Source organism: Eucalyptus grandis, chromosome 11 (genome assembly GCF_016545825.1).
Source record: "Eucalyptus grandis isolate ANBG69807.140 chromosome 11, ASM1654582v1, whole genome shotgun sequence".
Lineage (NCBI taxonomy): Eukaryota > Viridiplantae > Streptophyta > Magnoliopsida > Myrtales > Myrtaceae > Eucalyptus > Eucalyptus grandis.
In genome coordinates this window covers 9,834,910-9,857,985 of record NC_052622.1, presented here as the reverse complement: position 1 = coordinate 9,857,985, position 23,076 = coordinate 9,834,910, and the positions used below count along the sequence as shown (strand labels likewise).

The window sequence follows — 23,076 nt, the reverse complement described above, 5'->3', positions numbered from 1 at the left end:
AGATAAAACCGGTGCTTCTTACAGGTATTTTCATTTGGTTCGGTTCCTTTAAAGACTTATCTTCCTGATGGAGATATTGATTTGACTGCCTTTGGGGTTCTTAATGCTGAAGATTCGTTTGCTGAGAAATACTTGGTGTTTTCTTGAAACATTTTCTAGTGAAAATAGTAGCACATAAGCTAAGTCTATTATGTTGGTTGTATTTCAACATAATAGACTTAGCTTATGTATAAAAGTGATGTATTATGTTTCTATGCATTGGTATACTGTATTATACTGTGTTAACATTGTTATCAACTAAATTTTGAATCTAGTATAGTTGGGATATAAGTTATGATAAGCAAAATGGTATGCATTAAAGGCACTTTAGTTGGTCAACTTGTCACTCATTTCTATGCTAGACATTCTTGTTCTAGTGGTATTTCATTTCTAGTTTGCTCTTTATTTTTAAATTTCTAATTATATTCTATTATTGTTGTGTAGTGTGAAGTTAATGTATCAAGATAACACATCAATGGAGGTGGAGGGACATGAGGAGATGACTCCGATCACGAAATTAGAGTTTTCTGGCAATGAAAATGAAGAAGAGGCACCTCCTACCATGAGTGCCACAAGTAAGGTACCTAGTTATCATCTTACTCATGATAAGAAATATACATCCGAATGCTGGAATCGTTATACGAGAATCAATGATAAGAATGGAAAAACAAATCAAGTGAAGTACATTCATTGTGGAACCATACTTAAGTATCGTGTTGCTAACGGTACTTCTACAATGAGGAAACACTTGATCACATGCCAGAATTTTCCCCGTAATGTAGATAAAAGGCAAAAATGCATTGCACTACGTAATGTAGACATGGCTGGCAAGGCAGGAGATTCTAGTACTGGTAGTGTCTTATCGACATGGTTGTTTAATCAAGAACGTTGTAGGCGAATGCTTGCTTGGTTCATCATCCTTGATGAGCAACCTTTTTCCTTGGTTAAGTGTGTTGGATTTCGTGAATTTGTCAGTAAGTTACAACCTCTCTTCAAACATTTATCACGTTTCACAATGGCAAAAGATTGCATGAAATTGTATTTAGATGAAAGAACTTCTTTGAAAAATTATTTTCGAAAGATTAATTCTAGGATCGCACTCACGACTGATACATAAAGTTCAATTCAAAATCTGAATTATATGTGTCTCACTGCACATTTTATCGATGAAAATTGGAAGTTGCATAAAAGTATCATCAACTTTGTGGCGATGCATAGTCACAGGGGTAGGGAGATTGGGAAAATGGTGGAGAAATGCATTCAGGAGTGGGAAATAGAAAAAAAAAAAAGGTGTCCATAATCACTGTGGATAATGCTAGCTCGAATAATGTTGCAATTGCCTATTTGAGGGAAAAAATTTCGAAAGAAAAGTCGTTGATATTGGATGGTAATGTTTTGCGCATGAGGTGCACATCTCATATATTAAATTTGATAGTGAGATGGCTTGACTACGGTACGTGACTCTATTGCACGTATCCGAAATGTGGTTAGGTATGTAAGGAGTTCTTCCACGAGAGCCAAAGCATTTCAGTCTTGCATTGAGAGTAAAAAGATCACTTATAAGGGTTCAGTAGTTCTTGACGTTGCCACTAGATGAAACTCCACTTATCTCATGTTAGACACTGCTATAAAGTTCAGAAAAACTTTCCAAAGAATGGAAGACGATGATTTATCTTTTGCAAGTGAGCTTAATCATGAAATTCCTAGTGATGATGATTGGGAAAATGCTATTATTCTTTCGGAATTTTTAAAAGTATTCTATGATGCCATCAATAAGATGTCGCGGAGTTCATATGTTACTTCAAATGATTATTTTGAAGGAATAGCTCTTTTGTATAGATATTTGAAAGATGCGTTTGATGCTTTGGATCCTAAGCTTCAAGCTATTCGACTCCTTTTTCTTTATCTCCCTCTCTTCTTTTTCCTTTTTTTCTCTGCCGGACCCTCCTTTCTTTTTCTTTTGCCTCCTCCTTTTTCTTCAAAAGTTCTCCCAAGAGTGGGAGGGAGATAGCGCAGAGGCGAAGCAATCTGAGTGATTGCATCTCCCACCCAAACGTTCATATCTCAATCAATCTAATCGAAAGCCAGGGTGAAGGAAGAAGAAGAAGCAGAGGAAGAGGAAGCGGAAGAGGCAGATATGGGATTGCTGTCCAACAAGATCGAGAGGGACCAACTCAAGCCTGGGGATCACATCTACTCTTGGCGTCTCTCCTACCTCTACGCCCACCACGGCACGTTCCCTTCCCTTTCTCTCGCTTTTTCCAATGCAATCTTTTTCGCGACGATGATGATGGTGGTGGTGGTGGTGATTTTGCCTCAATTCCTCTGCTTTTTTTTTTTTTGGCTATAAAATTGCTCCAGTATTTACATGATTGATAATGTCCTTTCCTAGTTTCATATATAGGAGCTTTGCCCTTGTGGGTCTGTGAGTGAGGTCGTTTTCCTTCTCTTGGTGGATTTTCTATCCTGTTTTTACCACTTCTGCTAATATAGATTGTGGCAACGTTGCTGATTTTTGTATAAAAGGAGATGTTTTATGATGAGTAGTCGTATTCAACGGGGCAGAGAGATCGAATCCCCTTGACCCTTTTGGAAGTCTGCCACCCCTTTGTCCATCCTTGCTTAGCTTGTGCTCCCTTTGCTATTTCTGAATCGTTGGTTACTCCTGTCAACTGAAGGAGGTCGAATTCTTTCCATCCTTTGATCGTCCGGATTATGTTCTTTGCAAGCACGTACCTTCTATGGACTTAGCTACTTTCGCATACTGAAAAGATTGTCGCTTTTGAGTTCACGAACAGGAATATACATTGGTGAAGGGAAGGTTATTCACTTCACTCGAGGGGCAGGACACGAAATCGGCACAGGGACTGTGTTAGACCGCATCAATTCGAGCTCATCTCTCTATCCTCCTGTCGGTATACAATGCCAGATATGTGGAGATCAGTCGAGACTTGATAATGTCATCTCTTCGTGCATCGATTGCTTCCTTTCAGGTGGAAACCTCTACCTCTTTGAGTACGGCGTGTCCTCTGTTTTCCATCTTGCTAGCGTTCGAGGAGGGACTTGCACCCTTGCGAAATCCGACCCCCCTGAAGATGTGCTTCACCGTGCCTCTTACCTCCTCCAGAATGGCTTTGGAGGCTACAATCTTTTCAAGAACAACTGTGAGGACTTTGCTCTCTACTGTAAAACGGGTCTGCTTGTCGAGACAGCAATTAGCGAAGGCCGAAGTGGGCAAGCAGCAGCTTTTCAGGCTGCTAAAAGTGCTGTTAAGTCCTCTCCTACACTTGCATTCTTGATGACCCGTGTTCGTGGTCTGTCAGTTAGAGGTCTGGCAGGTAGCGGTCTGGCAGTTGGTGGTCTGGCAGTTGGTGGTCTGGCAGCTGTGAGTTATGGCAGGTATTGCATCAATCTTTTGGTCTCTGACATTGGGTTTCGCCATGATGTGGTTAAAGTACCGGCCGAAAGACTTGTGGATCAATCTCATTTAAGTGATCCCCAAGCTGCTGTGGATAGTCCCACTCCCAGTTGTATTGGGGTTCGCCATGATGTGGTTAAAGTACCGGCCGAAAGACTTGTGGATCAATCTCATTTAAGTGATCCCCAAGCTGCTGTGGATAGTCCCACTCCCAGTTGTATTGGGGTTCGCCATGATGTGGTTAAAGTACCGGCCGAAAGACTTGTGGATCAATCTCATTTATGTGATCCCCAAGCTGCTGTGGATAGTCCCACTCCCAGTTGTATTGGGGTTCGCCATGATGTGGTTAAAGTACCGGCCGAAAGACTTGTGGATCAATCTCATTTATGTGATCCCCAAGCTGCTGTGGATAGTCCCACTCCCAGTCGTATTGTCAAAGCCAAGATTGACTAAAGATTGCACGCTTCAATTTGCCGGCAGTCTCCGCCAGAACTTTGCCCGCAGTGGAGATGAAAACACTCTGTAAAATGTACGCTTTAACTCTTTGTCGGATGTTACTTCTGCAAACCATACCCAGTAGAAATTTTAAGTACTCTTCAAACTGCAGCTTTGTCGGATTTGCCATCAGAGGTCCTTGAGATGTTTGGGTGTGTGTAGTCTTGTTTCTTGTTGTGTAAACGAACTGATCAGATTTGCTTTCAACAGGATCTGACCCGATGATCGTCACCATCTCTGTATAGAAGTAAAGTCGCAAGAGAGAGTGGTTCTACCGTTCTCTGCAATTCTGATATTTCTGCTTCTGGATTGTTTTTAAGACGCTTTTTGAGCAAATCTTGTTTGACCATCAGTATTAAGCTATACTCCCGATGGGTTAGACTTTCTTTGGCGGGGGTTTTGTCCTAAATTTGCTTATATATGGTAGTCCTGATAACCATAAACAAAAGAGCTTAAGAGAGGAGCCATTACTGATAATAATTTCAAATCAGTTTAGTAACACTTAAAGGGCTGGCCATGGTCACGGAAGACAGACATAGAGCTGGCTATGGTCGAGCGAGATTGAAGGTCGCACCACTCTCGTGTCGCTCGCGCAAGGACGTGAGCATCATTAGGGCACAATGAGCGTCGTTTGAACCTTGCCATGGTTGACTGAGGGCCGCCAACCAACCCTCACAAGCTGAGGCAAGGGCTGTGCAGAACGTCGCTCATAATAAACATCATTTCTTGGAACTTTCTTCAATATAGGCCAAGGAACGAACGGTGCAAATGCGACAAATTCCATGTCCGAGCCTTGTCTACTATGCACAATACAAGTGCAGCCTTACCTTATGCATGCTAATACATGCAGACAGGGCAGAAAGAAAGCAAAGATGAAGAAAGGATTCGGAGGTTGCAAGAATGGCGGGCGACAGATCAAGGGAGAAGCGGGGGAGGGAAGGTTTCAATGGCGTCCAATCTGATCCCCACCGTCCATCCGCAGCTCCCCGATTGCCTTCCCTCCAAAAAAATAAACCCCTCCCTCTCTCTACTTTAAAAAGGAAAAATTGTAAAACTGATTAATAGCCCGGTACATGCGGGCCGGGTCAGATATCGGGCTTGCGAATCATCGCTCGGAGCTGTTCAACGAATTCAAAAATATTAAATGTTGTTCTTACCATTTAAGGGTGTTTCGGAGTATTCGACGTTGAGACCAAAAATGAATTGCCTACCATTCGAAAAGTAACTTGAAACTGTATTTTGGAATCTTGTTGGGCTTTTAGAATCTTATTGACGTGCGCAAGCCCAACGTGTTGTTGAATTATGATCATATCCACTTAAACTTAGCATGCACATATTCTTTCTTCTTCTTCTTCTTTTCGCTTTTCTTTTTTTATCACCAAGCGTGGTAAGTAAACTTGAGTAACAGGTTCTCACCAAAAAAAAAAAACTCGATTAACAAGTGAGAAGCCTGTTGAGCTCGAGACGAGCGAAAGGCAAATAGGTGTTTTTAGGTGTCGACCTTACATTAAATGGCATGACCTAATCCGATTTTGGCATGGATTGAAATCTTAGGCGAAATTGCGATGTAAATAAAAGGATATGAGGTTGATCTTCGAGACTAATATGACACGTATACGCACAAGGATCACCTGTAGGCTTTAGTTGTAAGCTAGTGATAAAAGAAAGGTACGAAACATGTCTTTTAAGGGATCATAAGTTTTACTCTCTGTTGATAGGAAAATTATCCAAAAAATTCTAAATCTATTGCAGCTTCACTAATTTAATTATAAACCTTTGAATTTTATCAATTTCAAGAAATTTTTTTATATGCTCGTTACAACCCTCAATTCTTTTTTTTAGTCTTAAATATTTTCACTTCTTATTAATTGAGTCCATTGGGTTAATTTTGACCGGAAAATGTTGACGTGAACGTCGGCGCTACCACGTAGGACCAATTGCGCAGAGATTGACAAATTTTAATAATATTTTAATATTTTTTGAATTTGTATTATTTTTCTGATTTTTTTCGTTCTTTTCTTTTTGGACTTTTTCTTTTCCTTTTGCCGATGGCCATCCACCGACCATAGGCGATAATTGGCCACGGCCAGTTGGCTGGCCTCGCCCGCCACAAGTGAGGCCTGATTAGGAGAGGGCGAGCCTCGGTGAGGGTCGGCCTCGCCCAAGCCAAATCTAGTGAGGTCGGCCCTCGCCCAATCTAGGGCGGCCTCACCAGGTGTCGGCCAAGCGACAGCAACACCGGGTGAGACTGCCTTATCCTGGGTGAGGCCAACACTCGCCTAGGTAAGGGCGAGGGCAAGTCCCAACGAGGGTTCCCCTTGCCAAATCTAGTGAGGCCGCCCTGGCCTAAGCAAGGGCGACGACCCTCACTCGACCACGCCTGGGCAATGGCTTCTCTTCTTTGGGGCTCGCCCTCACTCGATAGGGCCTCCTTGTGGCTGGCGAGGCCAGACCGGCCGAGGCTAGTTGTTGCTTGTGGGCGATGGTTGGCCACCAACGAAAGGAAAAGAAAAAAGGCCCAAAAGAAAAGAAAGAAAAAAAATCAGAAAAAATATTAAAATATAACTAAAATTTGTTCACGTCAGTACCGGCGGTCCTACGTGGCACTATTGATGTCTATATCAGCATTTTCTAGCCAAATTTGGCCAAATGGACTCAATTGGCAAGGAATGAAAATGTTTAGGACTAAATTGGCAAAATTAAAAGATTTAAGATTGAATTGAAAAAAGTACAATAAATTTAGTACTTTTTAAACAATTTTCCCATTGACTGATGAACCAACTTTCAAGTTTCGAATGTGAATGGAACTAAGTATTAAAGATCAAATATCATAATAATGCAAGAAAAAAAAAGAGAGAGAGTTTTGCATTTTGAAATAAGAGACATCAAGGTCAGAATAATTGAATTTTTTTATGAATATAAGAGATTTTATGGCCGAAACAGTGTATCAAAGAATGCATGACATTCGAAGTCCAAGGTTAAGATAGGTCCGTTGAGTTATTTATTAGTCAATATCCACTCTAAATGATTACTTTATATGAGTACTTAGAATTCTCATGTTGGGGCTTGGCTATTGTGGAACAGACCTAGTCACTTGCACCTCTCCATCTAATAAGTATGGGGTTTGTGAACAAACTAGATCCGCACTCCTATCTGATGAGGATAGAGAGTGATTGTCAAGATGAGAGTGCTCGAATAAGGTGAGACTTCAACAAACTTCTAAAGGAGAAAGGGATGAATCGATTGACATAGCAAATAGAAGAGTATCGCTCAGTGAGCGATACAAGCCAAAACTTAGGATGATGTTAGATCTTTTAAGTGGGAGTTTGTGAAAGCCCAAGTCACACATGGATTGAGAGAGACCATGTCGAGTGATTCCTAAATCATCATTCATCCCAAATGGTCACTGCCGGTATACTTACTCTTCGGAGATATGACTCTTATGAGACAGAAGGATCATTAGGAAATATCTCAAGCTGTCCAACTGCTCCCGGGATATCCACGGGCGCCTTGTGATGCCCCTTTTGCGGAGGAAGCTGGTCTGGTGGGGATTGACAAGCCCATGGACGAGCTTATCAACGGGGTTGTTGGTGGAACTTCCAAGCAAAAAGGAGTTTCAGTCGTGGGAAAGGGAGAATCGGGGAAAACCATCGTTGTAAGGAAAGTCTGTGGGGCCCAAGTTATGAAAAAGCATTCCGCGGTTCAAGCAGGTGTTCCCGTGACTCACTCGTTCAACACTGACGAGACTCTACATACCATTCAACATTTTCACAAGCGTATGAAGATAGCACCTTCTTATGAATTCGACAATTTAAATGGTGGACTGAGAATGCTATTCGGAGAACTGTTGCTTGATCGAATATACCTGGTAGTTTTACATGATGTAAGGAGCATGGACGCTTGGGAAACCCTCCAATATACGTAGCCCAAAAATAACTCTGGCAATAGGATTATGCTTACGACACGAAATGCTGATCTTGCACCAGTTTCCAACGTGGGAATGGACACATTGGTCTATTTCCCAGAGCCTTTATCCCTGGAAGCACCATGGCCTCTAATTTGTAGCAGAATTTTTCAAGGCCATTCATGCCCGGATTATTTGCAGACATCTCGGAGTGTATCTAAGAACATCCGAGGGGGTGCCTGTTACTATAGTCACTATAAGTAGGACGTTGGCCACTAGAGTTAATCATGGAATAGATGACCCAGAGATGGTTCGTTGCAGTCTTGGTGCCGAAATCAGAGGCAAAAACGAAGTCAAGAACTTGAACAAATTACTGTCCTTGAGTTTTGACGACTTTCCTTTCATTTGAAAACATGTTTTTTGTATCTGAACATTCTTCCACAAGATTGTGCAATCAAGCATTGGACCATAATTTGTCTGCAGATTGCGGAGGGCTTTGTTGAAGTAGTGGAAGGTAAAACATCAGAAGAAGGTGCAATAGGCTACCTGAGGGAGCTTTTGGACTGGAGTTTGATTCAAACTGCCTTGCAAAGTTATGATGGAAAGAATAGAGACTTACGCACACATGACCTTCAACAGAAATAATATTCTGTAGTCCAGAAGTTGCAACATCACAGCTGTGATCAATGAACAGAATGAAACAGTGCCAGGAAAAGTTTGGCGCCTATCAGGACTTGTTTCATTGCATTCTGTTCAAAGAATCTACAAGATCTCTAAGTTATCTTTGCTGATGTTCTGGGAAGTAGACACAAAACGGAAATTTTTAATAAATGCTCTCTTTGCATGTTGCTCGAAAATGCTCAGCATGTTGATGTTGTAGCTGGTGCGGTTGGACAATTTGCCTTCAGATATAACCTTCCTTTATCTTTTTGTTGGATTTTTTATGTCTCAGGGCTGCTGTTTTTAGACTAAAGCTTCTCTGTTCTGTTTTATATTGTTTTAGTTTATTTTCTTACTTAGTCAATTATGTTATGCAGTTGTTGTTGTGTTATTTAGGAAGTTAAGTACTTGTTCGGGTGCAGTTACAAGCTGAACGTGTGTGTGTGTGCAGTTATTTTTTTCTTTTTGGTTTAAGTCGTGTTTTGTACTTGACTTTTTACTTGAGAACCGTAGAAGGCAGTTTTTATGCTCTGTTCTCTCTGTTTCCTCTGTTTTTCTACTTTCTTCCTCGATATCTATAGTTCTGGCATTTCTGCTTCTTTGCTGCTTTGATCAGCATCAACACTTTTAACGTATTTTCGCCTCAGGAATGACTACCGTGACCAGCATTCCAAATTCCATAAGGAGGCTTCATAATCATGAGAGGTTAGACTCTAAGCACAACAGTGTCACTGCATTGTCGGCTGAGATTCTAAAGCTGCAAAAGCTTTGTTATCTTCTGGCATATTCTTATAAGATGGAACGACACCTATGCAGGAAAGCTGTTTAAGAGGCCCGAAAAATAATGGTTGGTTTCTTTCACTCTGAAGTTTTGTTTCATTGACCCAGCCAGTAATAATGGCAGGACAGTTGCAGAGTTAACTCACCAGGCTGGACTCATCAACTTGAGAGAGAAGATGGAAAGCAGCTGAGGTCATCCATCCAGACGCTTTCGGGTCTTTGTGCATTATCTTTAACTTCAGTAGAAGGGAAGATACTTAGTAGCATACAAGATCTATCTTCCCTCTGAGGTTGCTTCAGCGACTATATTTGACTGGACATCTACAGGAATTACCAAATGGGATACAGTCCAACGATAACCAGGTCAGGTCGCAGTTAAATTACTGCAAGTTAAACATGATCCCTCAAATCCCTTCAACATTTGCCGGATTTTTTGCATCTCGAATTTGAATGTGGCTTTTAATGGATCAACCTATTCATTCCCGGCTGGGGAGCTTAAAGAAAGCGCAAGCAATGACACCTGACCAAATTTGATGGACATAACCACGTAAGTATAGAGGGCGGATCACTTGCTTGCGTGGAAATAGTAGCAATCCGAAGCTGCATGCTGTTGCACGAGTTGATGCAAGGTATGGAGTACCTCACCCAATCATAGATTCTTAGGTTTCTTGATATGCCTGATGGGTTGATTGGGAGACTTTCAGTGGACAGAACAAGACTATCAGAAAGTTGAGCACTTGGAACATCTGGAATCAAAAGTTGATGGACTCTCAAAATTGTAGGTTGCTTTGCTGATTTTTCAACTAGAAGAGTACTCTCAGAATTGTAGGTTGCTACACATACCCAGGATTGCTATATTCCCTTCCAATCTGTGATCCAGATTCATCAATCTGGTCTTGGTAAACTCGTGTCCCAGACCATTTCCCTAGCCCATTGACCCCTTCACATTCTCATGCAATTCAAAGATACCAGCTAACTCTTATTTGCTAGCTTCTTCGAAGGACTGGAATATTATACATTTTGTATCTAATTTAGGCTTATGGATTCGGGGGAAAAAAAAATCTCGGACAGAACAAGTCTATTTAATCATTTGATCAATTGGAGCTTGTATTGTAGTTGATCTGTAATTTCAAAATAAATCTATTGCGAAAGAACAATTAGATTACCAAAATAAAAATGAATGACCTCAAAAAGAGAATGTTTCCAAGCCTATCACAATTCAACCAACTAATTCAACCCCTTCTGTTACTTTTTTCTCCACGTCTTTTCTTGTACCTGCACCATCCCTATAATAGTTGCTATTTCATAGATTGTGAGACAAACGACAGTCAGACTCAACAGATATGATTCCTCTGCTCCAACTGAGCTATTGCAATAACTCCTACTACAATATTTGATGATGTATCCATTCTCAAGTGACAGAACTACGCAACAAGTTAGAACACCTACAGACAAAAAATCAGTCAGATCCAAAGTGTCTTGTGGCGTACAAGAATGGATTCCAGGCACTGACGCAATTAGATATCCCATAGCCTTGTTAAAGTCATATTTTGCCAACTCAACAACCCAATAAGCCTGAGAAGGTGCATCAATCACAAGAGATGCCATAAACCCTGCTAGTTGAGCAGCAAAATTAGATTTTGCACCTTGTGTTATTTCATCATCAGACATTTGAGTGAACAAAGATGAGAAATCAGGAGCACCTCAACGAGGAAAATCTTGCCACCACACGGTATTGGTAAATGCCAGTCCACTGCAGAAGTCAAAATTATATGAATAAAGCAACGTCAAAAGTTTGTTCTACAACACCACAAACTAATAACAAGAGGGGGCAAAGAGGTAGTCAAGAATGAACAAAGCAAGAAGAACATAAAAGACAAGATATGCCTGACGGCTTCCCAAAAACAATTATTATTAAATAACTTTTGACATCTCTCGTTCCACATCATTATAGCCAAATCGATCCAGCCTATGTAAGGTCATCTTTGAAGTCCAATAATCAACACTTGCCTTTCCCAAAAAGTCTCTGGCACTTTCAGAGGAGAATCAGCTCCCACTTATTTCCCACATCTTTTACCATACCACTTATGAAAGTGCCATGCCAAGTATTCTACAGATTTTATTACCAGAAGTTGACGAAAGAAGAAAGTCTATTAAATGCCAAGAAAGGGTTGCAAATCAAACGAAAAACTTAAGCAGACACCTTTTATGAGCTTTTTTCCCGATAACCAGGCAGTATAACAGGAGAAAAAGCTGCAAGATTTATAAAGCAATTATGCAAGAAGAAATGTTCCTACTGGTCGTAAAAAGTAGTGCAAGGATTGTGGACGCAGTAATGTCTATGAATTATTAGGCAACGAAGTAGAAGAACATGGCACAAATTATTGGTATAAGGAGATTACAAAAATAAAGGAGTCAATTGTCCATATATTTGACAGGCCAGTCTTGTCAGTACTCAAATGTTAGAAGGGTAAAAGAATATTTTCTGTTTGCAGATCTAACCTATGCTTGAATAATCAATTATAGTTTACATGACATCCACTTAAATCTAATGGTATCGGCTACTTCTCAGACAAATATTTAAATTGATTTAGTCTTTTGGATCATAAACAGTAACTCAAACAGCATTTTGAATTTGCATTGATGTTTCATTACATAGATTCACAACCTAAGGGTTGATGGATCAAGTGGACCAACTACTTCAACAGTGCATGGAAATATTTTTTATGCATAGAGGAGGGAATGCTTACTGGGTAAATTTATAAATGGCCAAATATTAGTTACCGTATGGATTATTTAGCGAAAACTTCTATACTCAGGGGTACATAGAGATGAAGCTCCACAAATGGGGTGACATCTGTTGAAGATAAAGAACCAATGCACATCTCCTGCTTTAAACATGGATACCACAAACAGTGCAATACCGGGGGAAAAGGGGGAAAGTTATAGGAAGAACTCTAATTCATATGTGCAGTTCCATGACTAAACCTCCAACTTCATGACTAAGTAATAATGCCATCAAATAGATTATCTGAGAATAATTCTCCCATCATGGCATAAATACATTCAGAAGGAAAGCACTCTATTGCTTGCCAGAAAAAAGCCATAAGCACAACTTGATCTTACTGCATTGTTCCCACCATGAAATAACTTGCATATGAGTTAGCTGTACCCTAGAAACCACTGGATGTAAGGAAATGATAACCTCATAAAAAATTTCCAAACAAGAGAAAGTGAGAACAACTGCCACATAACCCTAAAAGTGGTAAAATAATTCATTTGAGAATTTTAAAAGAGAAAAGAGCCTATGACAAATGTTAAGTCACAATATGATAAACCTAGGAATCACCTGTTTGGCAACCAAATTGGCAGAAGTAATGATGATACGAATCCAATCCTCTCTTTGAAAAACAAGAAGTTTTGGATGATGACATGCAATTCCCTGCTTCTTTCAATCTCCACCAAAAGCAATGATCCCAGGGAAAGGGGGATATCTGTAAAAGTAATTGTCCAAGAATGCTAAATTGTGTAAAACTGTTTAGGCACATCACTCAAGTTAACTGAGAAATGATAAACAACTTACACCACAACAAGCTTTGGGAATTGCACATCACTCGAGTTAACTGAGAAATGATAAACAACTTACACCACAACAAGCTTTGGGAATTCTGGATAAGGTACAAGGGTTCTTTGTTCAGGGCTTGAGCTCCAACATCTATCAGTGTTGTGACAAGCAATGGTCACTGGCAAATGGTCAGGAATTCGACAGTAGGATAGAAACCTGCCATTATGTCTCAGCGAAGATACAAGCATCCGTTCAGGAACAAGAACCAAATACAAGTAAATGTAGACTGATTTTCTAGATGCAAACTGTAAAATATGGGTTTTGACCCAGTCAAAAAGAAAAGAAAAGAAAAAGGTAGAAGCTTCAGCAGAGAGAGAGAGGAATCGAGAGTTTTTGGGAGAGGGAAAAGAGAAGAGAGAGAGAGAGAGGAAGAAAAGACAGAGATAAAAGAAAAAGGAAAAAGAAAAGAAAAAGGGAGAGATAAAAGGGAACGAGAGAAAGAAAAAGGAGGAGAGAGAGAAATGGAGAGCAGAGAGCTCTCGCTCAAAGAAAGGAAGAAGAAGAAGAAGAAGAAGAAGAAGGGTTTTGTGTGTTCTCGTCATGGGAGCCTCGCCAAGCCACATTAATTACGTAACGCGGCACCTGGTAAGCGCTCGTGCTCCCCCTTCGTTCAATCGGAGTAATTTCGGACGTAGGGCTTGAAATTCGGAATTTTGGGAGAATCGAGCGGCGAAGTATGATTTTTGAGTCGTTAAGCTGCATATTTTTATAGAAATGGTACTTTGGGATGTTGTGAAGCTATAGCATCTTACGGATCGTGATTTGAGATTGCGGTTTGTCCGGAACGAATTTTGAATTCGGGAGCGCATGCTGGTACTGTAGCGAACAGTAAGCTTCGAGCTTGTTTTGTTGTTGTTTTCGGTACTGTTTTGGGGTGGATGAGTTGGGGCTGTTGTTGTACGTTAAGAGAGCTTTCTAAAGACTGTAAAATGGCTTGAAACGGAATTTTGTGGAGGAAGTTATGGCACGACAAAGTTGGCGCATGGGCTGCGCCTTGCGGGAAATTGATGGGTTTTCGATAAATGCGAGTTTTCGTGGCACATATGTGTCGTTTTATCGACAAATAGGTTTAGTATAGACGAGTCATTATGCAAATATCCTTACTTTGATAATGTTTTTCCGTTAATTTATTAGGGATCCGAGTGCGTTGGTTCTAGTGAACGTCGTAGTTGATTTTCGACTTTCCCAAGTGGGTGGTGCTATCTCTTCTAAGAATTTACAAGCTCATGTCTTCAAAATGATAAATGATTGATATTTTATGAGTTATGAATAAGCATATTTATTGCATAAAAATCTGGATCGGGCATTTACTGCGTTTTGATATTTAAGAATAGCGTGAGAATTTTTGGTGGAAATATATGTTCTGTTTGATGAACGAAGTTGAGAAATATTACATATTTTGAATTTGTGAAACCATTTTACGAAGATCTCGGATTTAAGATGGTTTATGGAAGGCTATATGAATATCGATTTGTGATGAGCTTTTTGAAATGTATTTGATTTGAAATTGATTTATTGAGACGGGTCTTGAAGTTATTTGAGAATGTTTTATGAAAAGTATTTTTGGTGGATAAGTTAAGTTACGAAATCTCTTTCGTGATATATGAAATGCTCTATGGATTTGGTTTGAGAATTATGGATGGTGTTGTTTTGGATTGATGTGGATGCTCAATATCGCTGTAAGCCCAGCGAGGGGCTTGTGAGTATGTGTATACTATTCTAGGATATCCTTGTGAGCCGAGCCACCGGCTAATAATAGGTGGAGACCTTGCCAAGTTGGGAATCTTGGTCGCCTCGTCACTAGGCGTTGTATCGTGACCATGGTTTGATATTGAGCAATTGATTGGTCAATGGAGTAGACCATTGACTTGTGATATGAGTTGGGTCGATGGAATGGACCATCGATGTGTAATTTGAGATTAGTTGATGGAATGGACCATCGACGTGTAATTTGAGATTAGTCGATGGAATGGACTATCAACGTGTAATTTGAGATTAGTCGTTGGATGGACCATCGACGTGTAATTTCATTAGATTATCGATGTGTGGTTTGATGAGATTAATCAATGGATAGACCATTGATACATGTTTTATGAGATTGACCAATAGGTTAGACCATTGGCATTTGCCTATTATTATCTTGAATATTTTTGTTTTGAACACATTGTGTTAAAGTAAGAAATGTTATATTTTGGCCTTGAATGTTTGTTAAATTTCTGGGTTTGGTGTGATATGAGATTAACTAATGGAATGGACCATTGGCGTGTGAATTAATGAGGTTAATCGGTGGATTAGACCATTGATGTTTATTTCGATGTTATTATGAAATGATTATTTTTGCTATAAAATATAGCTATGTTGAAGCGTATGAAACTTATTCTTATTACTTTATGTTTGTTATATCCTTGATTTGGGTTAAAAGAGTTGCGGTTTGATTTTATAAATATGCATAGTGGGTGCTCGATCCGCTTAGAAGAGATGCACTACTCACTGAGCCGTGGTTGCTCACCCCTCTATTTTACAATGTTTTTCAGGTCCCTCGATTAACGATGAGTAGGTACGAGAGCGATATGGATGTGGGGACTCTTAAGAGTTGGATTTTGAGAGCTCTGAGGCTGCGTCCTTTGAGTGGAAGGACGGCCGTGTCATTCCCCTTTCTTGTTGGTTTTTAGGGTGTGACATTTGGTGGTATCAGAGCTTAGGTTATGATCTTTTGGGTGTAAATTTTATGGGACGTTGTGAGGGTGTGTTAGTTTTAGCGCGTTAGTCTTTGTTATGTATTAGGATGTAAGTCTTTTCTTTTTGGGGTCGAAACTCGTGCAGCAATGTTTAAAGTTGCAGAGCACCCTGCGGATACTATGAAGATCTGTGACTTGAAGGGTCATAGTGTAGAGATTGAGTAAAGCCTTGATGTGTCAAGTGTGATAAAGGAGGATGTTATCGTGGTAGAAGTGTTGGGTTTAAGGATAATAAATGTTGGGCTACAAGTTTTCAATCGAGGGAAAGTGACTCGTGGTACCGTGCTTTGCTTATTGGAGGATCAATTTTTGAGTGTGCATATAATAGAAGAGTTGGTGGTGAAAACTTCAAATCAAGATCGTATATAATCGAGATCCCTGAAGACAGCACTTGCAAGTTAACTTTTTGAAACTCCCCAGGCAATTCTATATATATACAGATAATGAAGTTCTATAATAGATTTGTGTCCCGGGTACAGTGGCCTGGCTATCGAAAATGAAGCAACCAAAGATTCAGGAAGCAATGAAACTGCCATATCAAGGAGTCTCGAGGTGGCGGCTGCAATGGCAAAGAGCCCTGCTGTGAATGAGAATGAACAGGTTCCAACAAGAGCAAAAGAGATGAGAAAGGGAACTCTATTTCATTCCTCAAGCTTTTCTCATTTGCAGATTCTACTGATATGCAATTGATAGTTGTTTGGGTTGATAGGCGCAGTGGGGAATGGCCTTTCTCTACCACTTATGATCACCTTGTTCGGACAACTAATCAATACGTTCGGCTAGAGCTAGGCTAATAATGATATTGTTGCTCTTGTGCCTAAGGTTTAAACCTTTGCAAATATGGACTTTATGAATTGTTACACAGAAACTCATTTCTTGAAAAGGAAGTTTTTATGTTGAGATTGTGAAATCTTCAGATTCCTCTTAAGTTTATCTGGTGCTTGGGTGTGGTGCGGCAGCATTTCTTTAGGTGTCTTGCTGGATGGTCACCGGCAAGCAACCGGCTGTAAGAATAAGAGGTCTTTATTTGCAAATTATATTGAGACAAGATGTTGCATTCTTTGACAGATAGACTAACACTAGAGAGTTGGCCAGGAGAATGTTGGGCAACACAACTCTCATCTAGGACGCTTGGGTGGAAACATGGGAAAGTTCATATAGCTCAGGTTGACATTTGTTGGGAACTTTGTGATGGCATTTATCAAGGGATGGCTATTGACTCGGGTTATGCTTTTCATGATTCCTCTGCTAGTGACTGTGACTAGAGTCATGTCCCTCGTCATCTCAAGATGGCATCCCGCGGGCAAAGGTTTGTGTAAAGGCAGCAAATTTTGTTGAACAAACAAGTGGTTCAACTAAGATGGTTACATCATTTACCAGGGAGAAACGAGCAATCGCAGATTTCAACAAATTCCTTGTGAATGCATACAAACGAAGTGTCCACCGAAGCCTACTAAATCTTGGAGGAGTCATGCCCATCATTTTTAGTGTTTTTGCTTTGGCAATATGGTACAACACGAAGTTGATGTTAGACAAGAGATAAAACAGGAATGCAGTGACTGATGTGATCATGGCAACATTGATTGGTTCCATGTCTCTTAGGCAGGCTTCTTCATGCATTAGTGCATTTGCTATTGGTTGAGCTGCTGTATAGAAGATGTTCGAGAGCATTCGCGGGAAGCCGGAGATCGATCCTTTTAACACTAAGGGAAAGAAACTAGATGAATTCAATGAGATATTGAGTTGGCGGATGTGTGTTTCGGTTACGCAACTAGGCCCAATGAGCAAACATTCAATGGGTTCTCTGTTAGCATCCCTCGAGTGGTACAACTGCCACTCTAGTGGGACAAAGCGGAAGTAGGACGTCCATAGTGATCAGTTTGTTAGAGAGATTCTACGATCCCCAAGCCGGTGAAGTACTTATCAATTGTATTAACTTTAAAGAGTTTCAGCTTGAAAGGATCTAGAGCAAACTCGGGCTTGTTAATTAGAAGCTTGTGTTATTCGTGTGCAGCATCAAGGACAATATTGTATATGGAAAGGGAGGCATCATACTTGAGATCAAAGCTACTGTAGAACTTGCAAATGGCATGCCTACAGATAAGGTCAGTTGCTACCTTGTCATGGATTTTCTATGTAAGGAGAAGAAATAAAGAAGTGAGGGAGATGTTGTAGAAAATGGTAAAGGCGGTAAATTATTACCAGATGTAGCACCCCGAACCCTTCGGCGATTGCCACAAGCTCTGATGTTACACTTTATTACCTTTAATTCTTTCGAACAAGCGTCCTAATTTGCAGACACATTTTTTTTTTTTTAAAACGATCGGTCCCAACGCGACTCATAGCGGAAGCAAATTAAACATCACCATCTATCCCCCTACCAATCCATGATACAAATACACACCAGCTAAACATCGGGATTTTATAAACAAACATCGACACATTATTTACATATTCTTTTAGGATGGGACTTCCTTTTTCTTGGGTCGATACAAAACAAGAAAAGCTAGGACTCTGCCATGTCCTGCCTAAAATCTCAAAAAGAAACCCTCGACCCTCAACATCATACGAGCACAAACCCCCATCGAAAGTGTCGACTATCTACATCAAAAAGAGATCCAGCTTCTACTCATCGCGCGCAGGTCTCACACCCAACCCGGTGCATCAGGCGGTGGCGGCGGCAACATCCCTCGCATAGCTCCATCCCGACGAACGTGCACAGAAATGAACTCCTGAATGACAGGGCCCCCAGCCAGGCCTATGTCGTACATCACTAGACAACGTACTTGAATAAAAGTCAATCCGGGAACAGATGGACAATCTATCTCCGCACACTCGACCTCTACATCGGATGGTAGACCATAAAACACCCCCCGCGAGACGGCAGGAAGCGGCATACTGCTAATCTGAAATGTTATCCCCAAAAGGGGTGAGTACAACCACTCAGCAGATAGGGAAATCCAATAACAACTCAATGCATCATGCATATCATCATACATTGCAGGCATTTCTTACCTTGAAGCCATGCGCATACTATCATGCATCATTATATCAATTCATGACATCATCATCATAGCATCATTTCATCATACATGTCTTCGAGCCATATCATATATCATCATCATTATCATTACCATGCATATCATCATGCATATCATATCATAGGTGATCATCATATCACATCACATATCATCATCATCATCATCATGCATATCATCATGCATATAATATCATGGGTGATCACCATATCACATCACATATCATCATCATCATCATCATCATCATCATCATCATCATCATCATCATGCATATCATCATGCATATAATATCATGGGTGATCATCATATCACATCACATATCATCATCATCATCATCATCATCATCATCATCATCATCATCATCATCATCATGCATATAATATCATGGGTGATCATCATATCACATCACATATCATTATCATCATCATCATGCATATCATATCACGGGTGATCATCATATCACATCACATATCATCATCATCATGCATATCATGTCATGATTTAATTTTCAACTTTATCTTTAAATTTGATCACCACATCACCCATTTCTCAATCATCAATTTCATCATCCCTTCGGGCAAAGACCTCCGACAGGGTTCCCAGCGTTTCCAGCCATCCCATGGCCACCGGGCTTCCGGCCCCCCACATTCCGGGCATCTTGCCTCTCAACTAGCATCACGAGACATTCCCTTCGGGCAGAAACCTCCGACAGGGCTTCCGGCCTTTACCCTTCTAGCTAGGCATCCCGCACCCAAATCCTGGCATCGCAAGGCATTCCCTTTGGGCAAAGACCTCCGATAGGGCTTCCGGCCCCCCACATTCCGGGCATCCTGAATCTCCCAGGGAATTCTGGCAATGTATCTATACATTCCGGCCATCATCCTCCACCACAACCACTTCCTCGTTTACCATCATCCACATATACCATTTCTTTATCTCAATTTAACATGGCAATTGGCATGGTATCAAACAAATCACACTTGACATGGAATTCACACTTGCATCTCAATTCATATGTCATACACATGCCAAAACTTTATCCCATACACATCTCAATTCAATACATGTACAAGGACCATGCCATACGCATACCAAGACTTTATTACATATACATCTCAATCCAATACATGTGCAAAGACCTCATCACACATATGCCACGCAAATAGAATTGAATCCACGGCCAAATAAAAATCCATTTTATTTTATTATTTTATTTATTTATTTATTTATTTTATTGTTTAATATCAATAAATTCCCAAAATTACATAAATCCAAGAAATTATTAAACAAACCCATAGGATGATATTTACTTGCAAAATTCATGGCCAATATAATTTTTTTTTTTTTACCAAATTCCACAATTTTCCCAAAACATCCTATGATTCTCGGATTTAAACCAAATGCACAGTTTCCAAATAAATTCAATTAAAATATCCATTCGGCCTCCAAAAATTACGAAGTTTTACAGGGTGATAGCCAAGACATTTTTGTGCATCTTTCATGAAGAACTCCAAGTCAAATTCATTATATATTATTTTATTAAACCTCACGAAGCTTCTGGAACCCTTACCGCATCGTCCAGAATACACATCTCCGAAATATTAAGATTTCACCCATCTATTCTCTTTCGTTTCTTCTGAAATTTGGATATGTCATGTATCAAGGTGTCCTTTACAAGTTTCATGAGAGATCTAGGTCAAATAACCAAAGTATGGTCACCATTTAAGTCCATCAAGTCTCGGGTGTCTCGGAACACATCACCAGAATCATCATCTCCAAGATCTAGCCGATATACTAGGCTATTCTTGTTCATTTATCTTCAAATTTTAGTATGTTGTAGTTTAAGATGTTACCTACAACTTTCATCAAGACACCAAAGTCATATTTTCATCACAAACCAACATGTAACCAAGAATCCAACAAGAGGTCAGTGAAAACATCACAGATCTGGGGTCTCCGTATAACAAGGCTTTAACCCCTCAAATCTCCATAATTTTTTACTAAAATTCAGTATGTTATAGTACAAGATGTTAGCTACAATTTTCATGAAGACACCGAAGCCAAAATCGGACTCCAAACACACATGAAATCTCAAACAAGTTTCGGACTCACACAACCCGAGCAAGAACAGTCACACGGCTTGAAAACAACCAACCCTTACCTTGGTATTTCTCACAAATAACACCTAAAATCGAACATGCAAACCATATACCCACATGCAAGAGAAGTTATAGGACTCCACTTGCCTCTAAGATGAACAAACGACGGCATGGACGGCTGGACACGGCGGCACACGGCGGCTCCTCCTCGGCTCCGCCTCCTCTCCCTCTCGGTCTCTCCCTTTCTCTCGCAATTTCTCTCTCTCTCTCTCACCCTCTCTCTCGGCCAAATGAAGAAAACCAGCCACCTTCTCTCTCTCCTCCCCTCTTATACTCCCTAATCCTCATGATTAGCAATCATGAGATTGCCTACAAACCCACCAATGCATGCCATTCCTTCATGCCACTTGTCACATTAAATTTTTGAATTGATTTTGGGCTTGGGCTTGGGCCTTTTATGGCCGGCGACCACTTCCTCTTGGGCCACTATTGGGCCGGCGACTTGGCCCATTAAGCTTAGGCCAAATGGGTCCAAGGCCCATTCCAAAAATTAACTCCTTTTTCTCTCTCTTTTTTTTTTTTTTGAAATTCTCTTATAAATATTTTTGAATTCCAATTTTCATCTCGGCCAAATACTTGGGATATTTTAATTATTGAAATTTAATTTATGAATCATATGGCCAAGCACAAATTATTAATCTATTAAATTTAAATTTCCAAAATCACAAGCACAAATCATCAAATTAAAAAACTAATGGCTAAAACATAAGCCATGGAAATTCTACCACCTAATTAAAGACTTTAACACACCTTATGGCTTGGCTTTGAATTTCTGGGATGCCACACCAGACCAAGACTATTTATGATCGTTTGGTCAATGTGCTTGCCAAACATGGTCATGGAGACGAGGCTCTTGAATTTTGAGGGAAGCAAAACGGAGAAGTTTCCAATTGGCAAAGTGGAACATAGTGCCATAGTTCATTCATTTTGTAAGGAGGGGAATCTAGCAAGGCAAAGGAAATAATGAACGAGATTATCCTTGAAGGGTTGTATCCCAAATGTGTGACATATGCCATTATTATCGTTGGGTTTTGTCGAGTAAGTAAAGTAGATCAAGCTAGAAAGCTGCTTAAGTAGATGGAAATGTATAGCTGCAAACTGAACACTCTACCTTGCATAGCCTTGTTAAGTGGGCTTGGTAGAAGTGGTAAGTTTTCAGAAGCTAAAAAAAAAAAGAAAAAAAAAAGAAATGGGGAATTACAAGGGGATGAAAGAGCTTATGCAATTTGGTATCAATCTAGCATGGTTAGAGAAACCATATCTCTACATCGTTGATCCTCTTTTTCTAACTCGGCGTTTGAGTTTTTAGTGTACAACAAACTGTTTTATACCAAGGGACCATACGTTCATGAAGCGAAAAGTGTGAAGTTAGATTGGCTCATGAAGTATAATGTTTAATTTTCTTCACTTGTCACGGATTCTAGACTTTATCGTGATCCCAGAGCTAACCAAGTTCTCTGTTGGGTGGTCTCTACCTTTGGCTGGCACCTTTGAGAGCATACCTATGGCACCTGATATTTCTACTTGATGAACCCTTCTTGGTTTTTTTGTAGAAAGCACGATGACATTGAAAATGGGGGAGGATAGGAAGAAAACTTGGTGAGCTTCAGCTAGACCATGATGGTTTCCCCGCGTTATTATCAACCATGTATGCTTCCAAAGGAAATTCAGATAATGTGCTTGAGATTAGACGAATTATGGAGCGGCATGAAGTGAACACCAACACAAAAAGAAAGAAAGAAAAAGGCCCAAGTTATGGCAGGATCGAAGCATGGAGTAATTCATGAATTTCTGGTTGGTGATGAGATGCATCCTCAATGAAAAGATAACGAGAATATATGTGAAGATTCAATAGCAAAATCATTTTGGGAGAAGGGCCACTTGCGAGTTCGAGGAAGAGGCAAGACGGAAATACCCTCTTTTGTTTTGGTAATTAATTTATGTCGAAATTTCGAGGACGAAATTTTTTTTAGGAGGGGAGAATGTAAAATATGGGTTTTGACCAAGTCAAAAAGAAAAAGAAAAGAAAAAGGTAGAAGCTTCAGCAGAGAGAGAGAGGAATCGAGAGTTTTCGGGAGAGGGAAAAGAGAAGAGAGAGAGAGAGAGAGAGAGGAAGAAAAGACAGAGATAAAAGAAAAAGGAAAAAGAAAAGAAAAAGGGAGAGATAAAAGGGAACGAGAGAAAGAAAAAGGAGGAGAGAGAGAAATGGAGAGCAGAGAG

General features: G+C 40.2%; 1 protein-coding gene and 2 long non-coding RNA genes across 5 annotated transcripts; 2 read left to right on the top strand and 1 right to left on the bottom strand.

The window, feature by feature from the left end:
- The first annotated feature begins 1,970 nt into the window (after positions 1-1,970).
- LOC120289483 lies at positions 1,971-4,304 on the top strand. 3 transcript variants are annotated; one of them, XR_005547497.1, is made up of 3 exons: positions 1,971-2,270; positions 2,838-3,986; positions 4,163-4,304. XR_005547497.1 is itself a non-coding variant. In XM_039304418.1 (3 exons), the coding sequence occupies exons 1-3, from the start codon at positions 2,177-2,179 to the stop codon at positions 3,908-3,910; spliced, it is 1,062 nt and encodes a 353-aa protein (XP_039160352.1). In that variant the 5' UTR covers positions 1,971-2,176; the 3' UTR covers positions 3,911-4,271. The 3 variants fall into 3 exon arrangements, 2 of the variants coding, with proteins under 2 accessions (XP_039160352.1, XP_039160350.1); XM_039304418.1 differs by having other exon boundaries at positions 2,838-3,487; positions 3,593-4,271; XM_039304416.1 differs by having other exon boundaries at positions 1,972-2,270; positions 2,838-4,271.
- Positions 4,305-10,630: 6,326 nt separating this feature from the next.
- LOC120289578 lies at positions 10,631-13,275 on the bottom strand. The gene is made up of 3 exons (XR_005547603.1): positions 12,943-13,275; positions 12,646-12,790; positions 10,631-11,049 (listed from the first exon to the last, which is right to left on the bottom strand). It is a non-coding gene; the product is annotated as an uncharacterized LOC120289578 (long non-coding RNA).
- Positions 13,276-13,385: 110 nt separating this feature from the next.
- Positions 13,386-15,916, top strand: LOC104441520. Its single transcript, XR_005547560.1, has 2 exons — positions 13,386-13,506; positions 15,456-15,916. It is a non-coding gene; the product is annotated as an uncharacterized LOC104441520 (long non-coding RNA).
- The last annotated feature ends 7,160 nt before the right edge of the window (positions 15,917-23,076 follow it).

Coding starts and splice junctions, on each gene's coding strand:
- LOC120289483 (XM_039304416.1), top strand. CDS start 2,177: ATGGGATTGCTGTCCAACAAGATCGAGAGGGACCAACTCAAGCCTGGG. Junction 2,271..2,837: donor CTACCTCTACGCCCACCACG/GCACGTTCCCTT, acceptor GTTCACGAACAG/GAATATACATTGGTGAAGGG.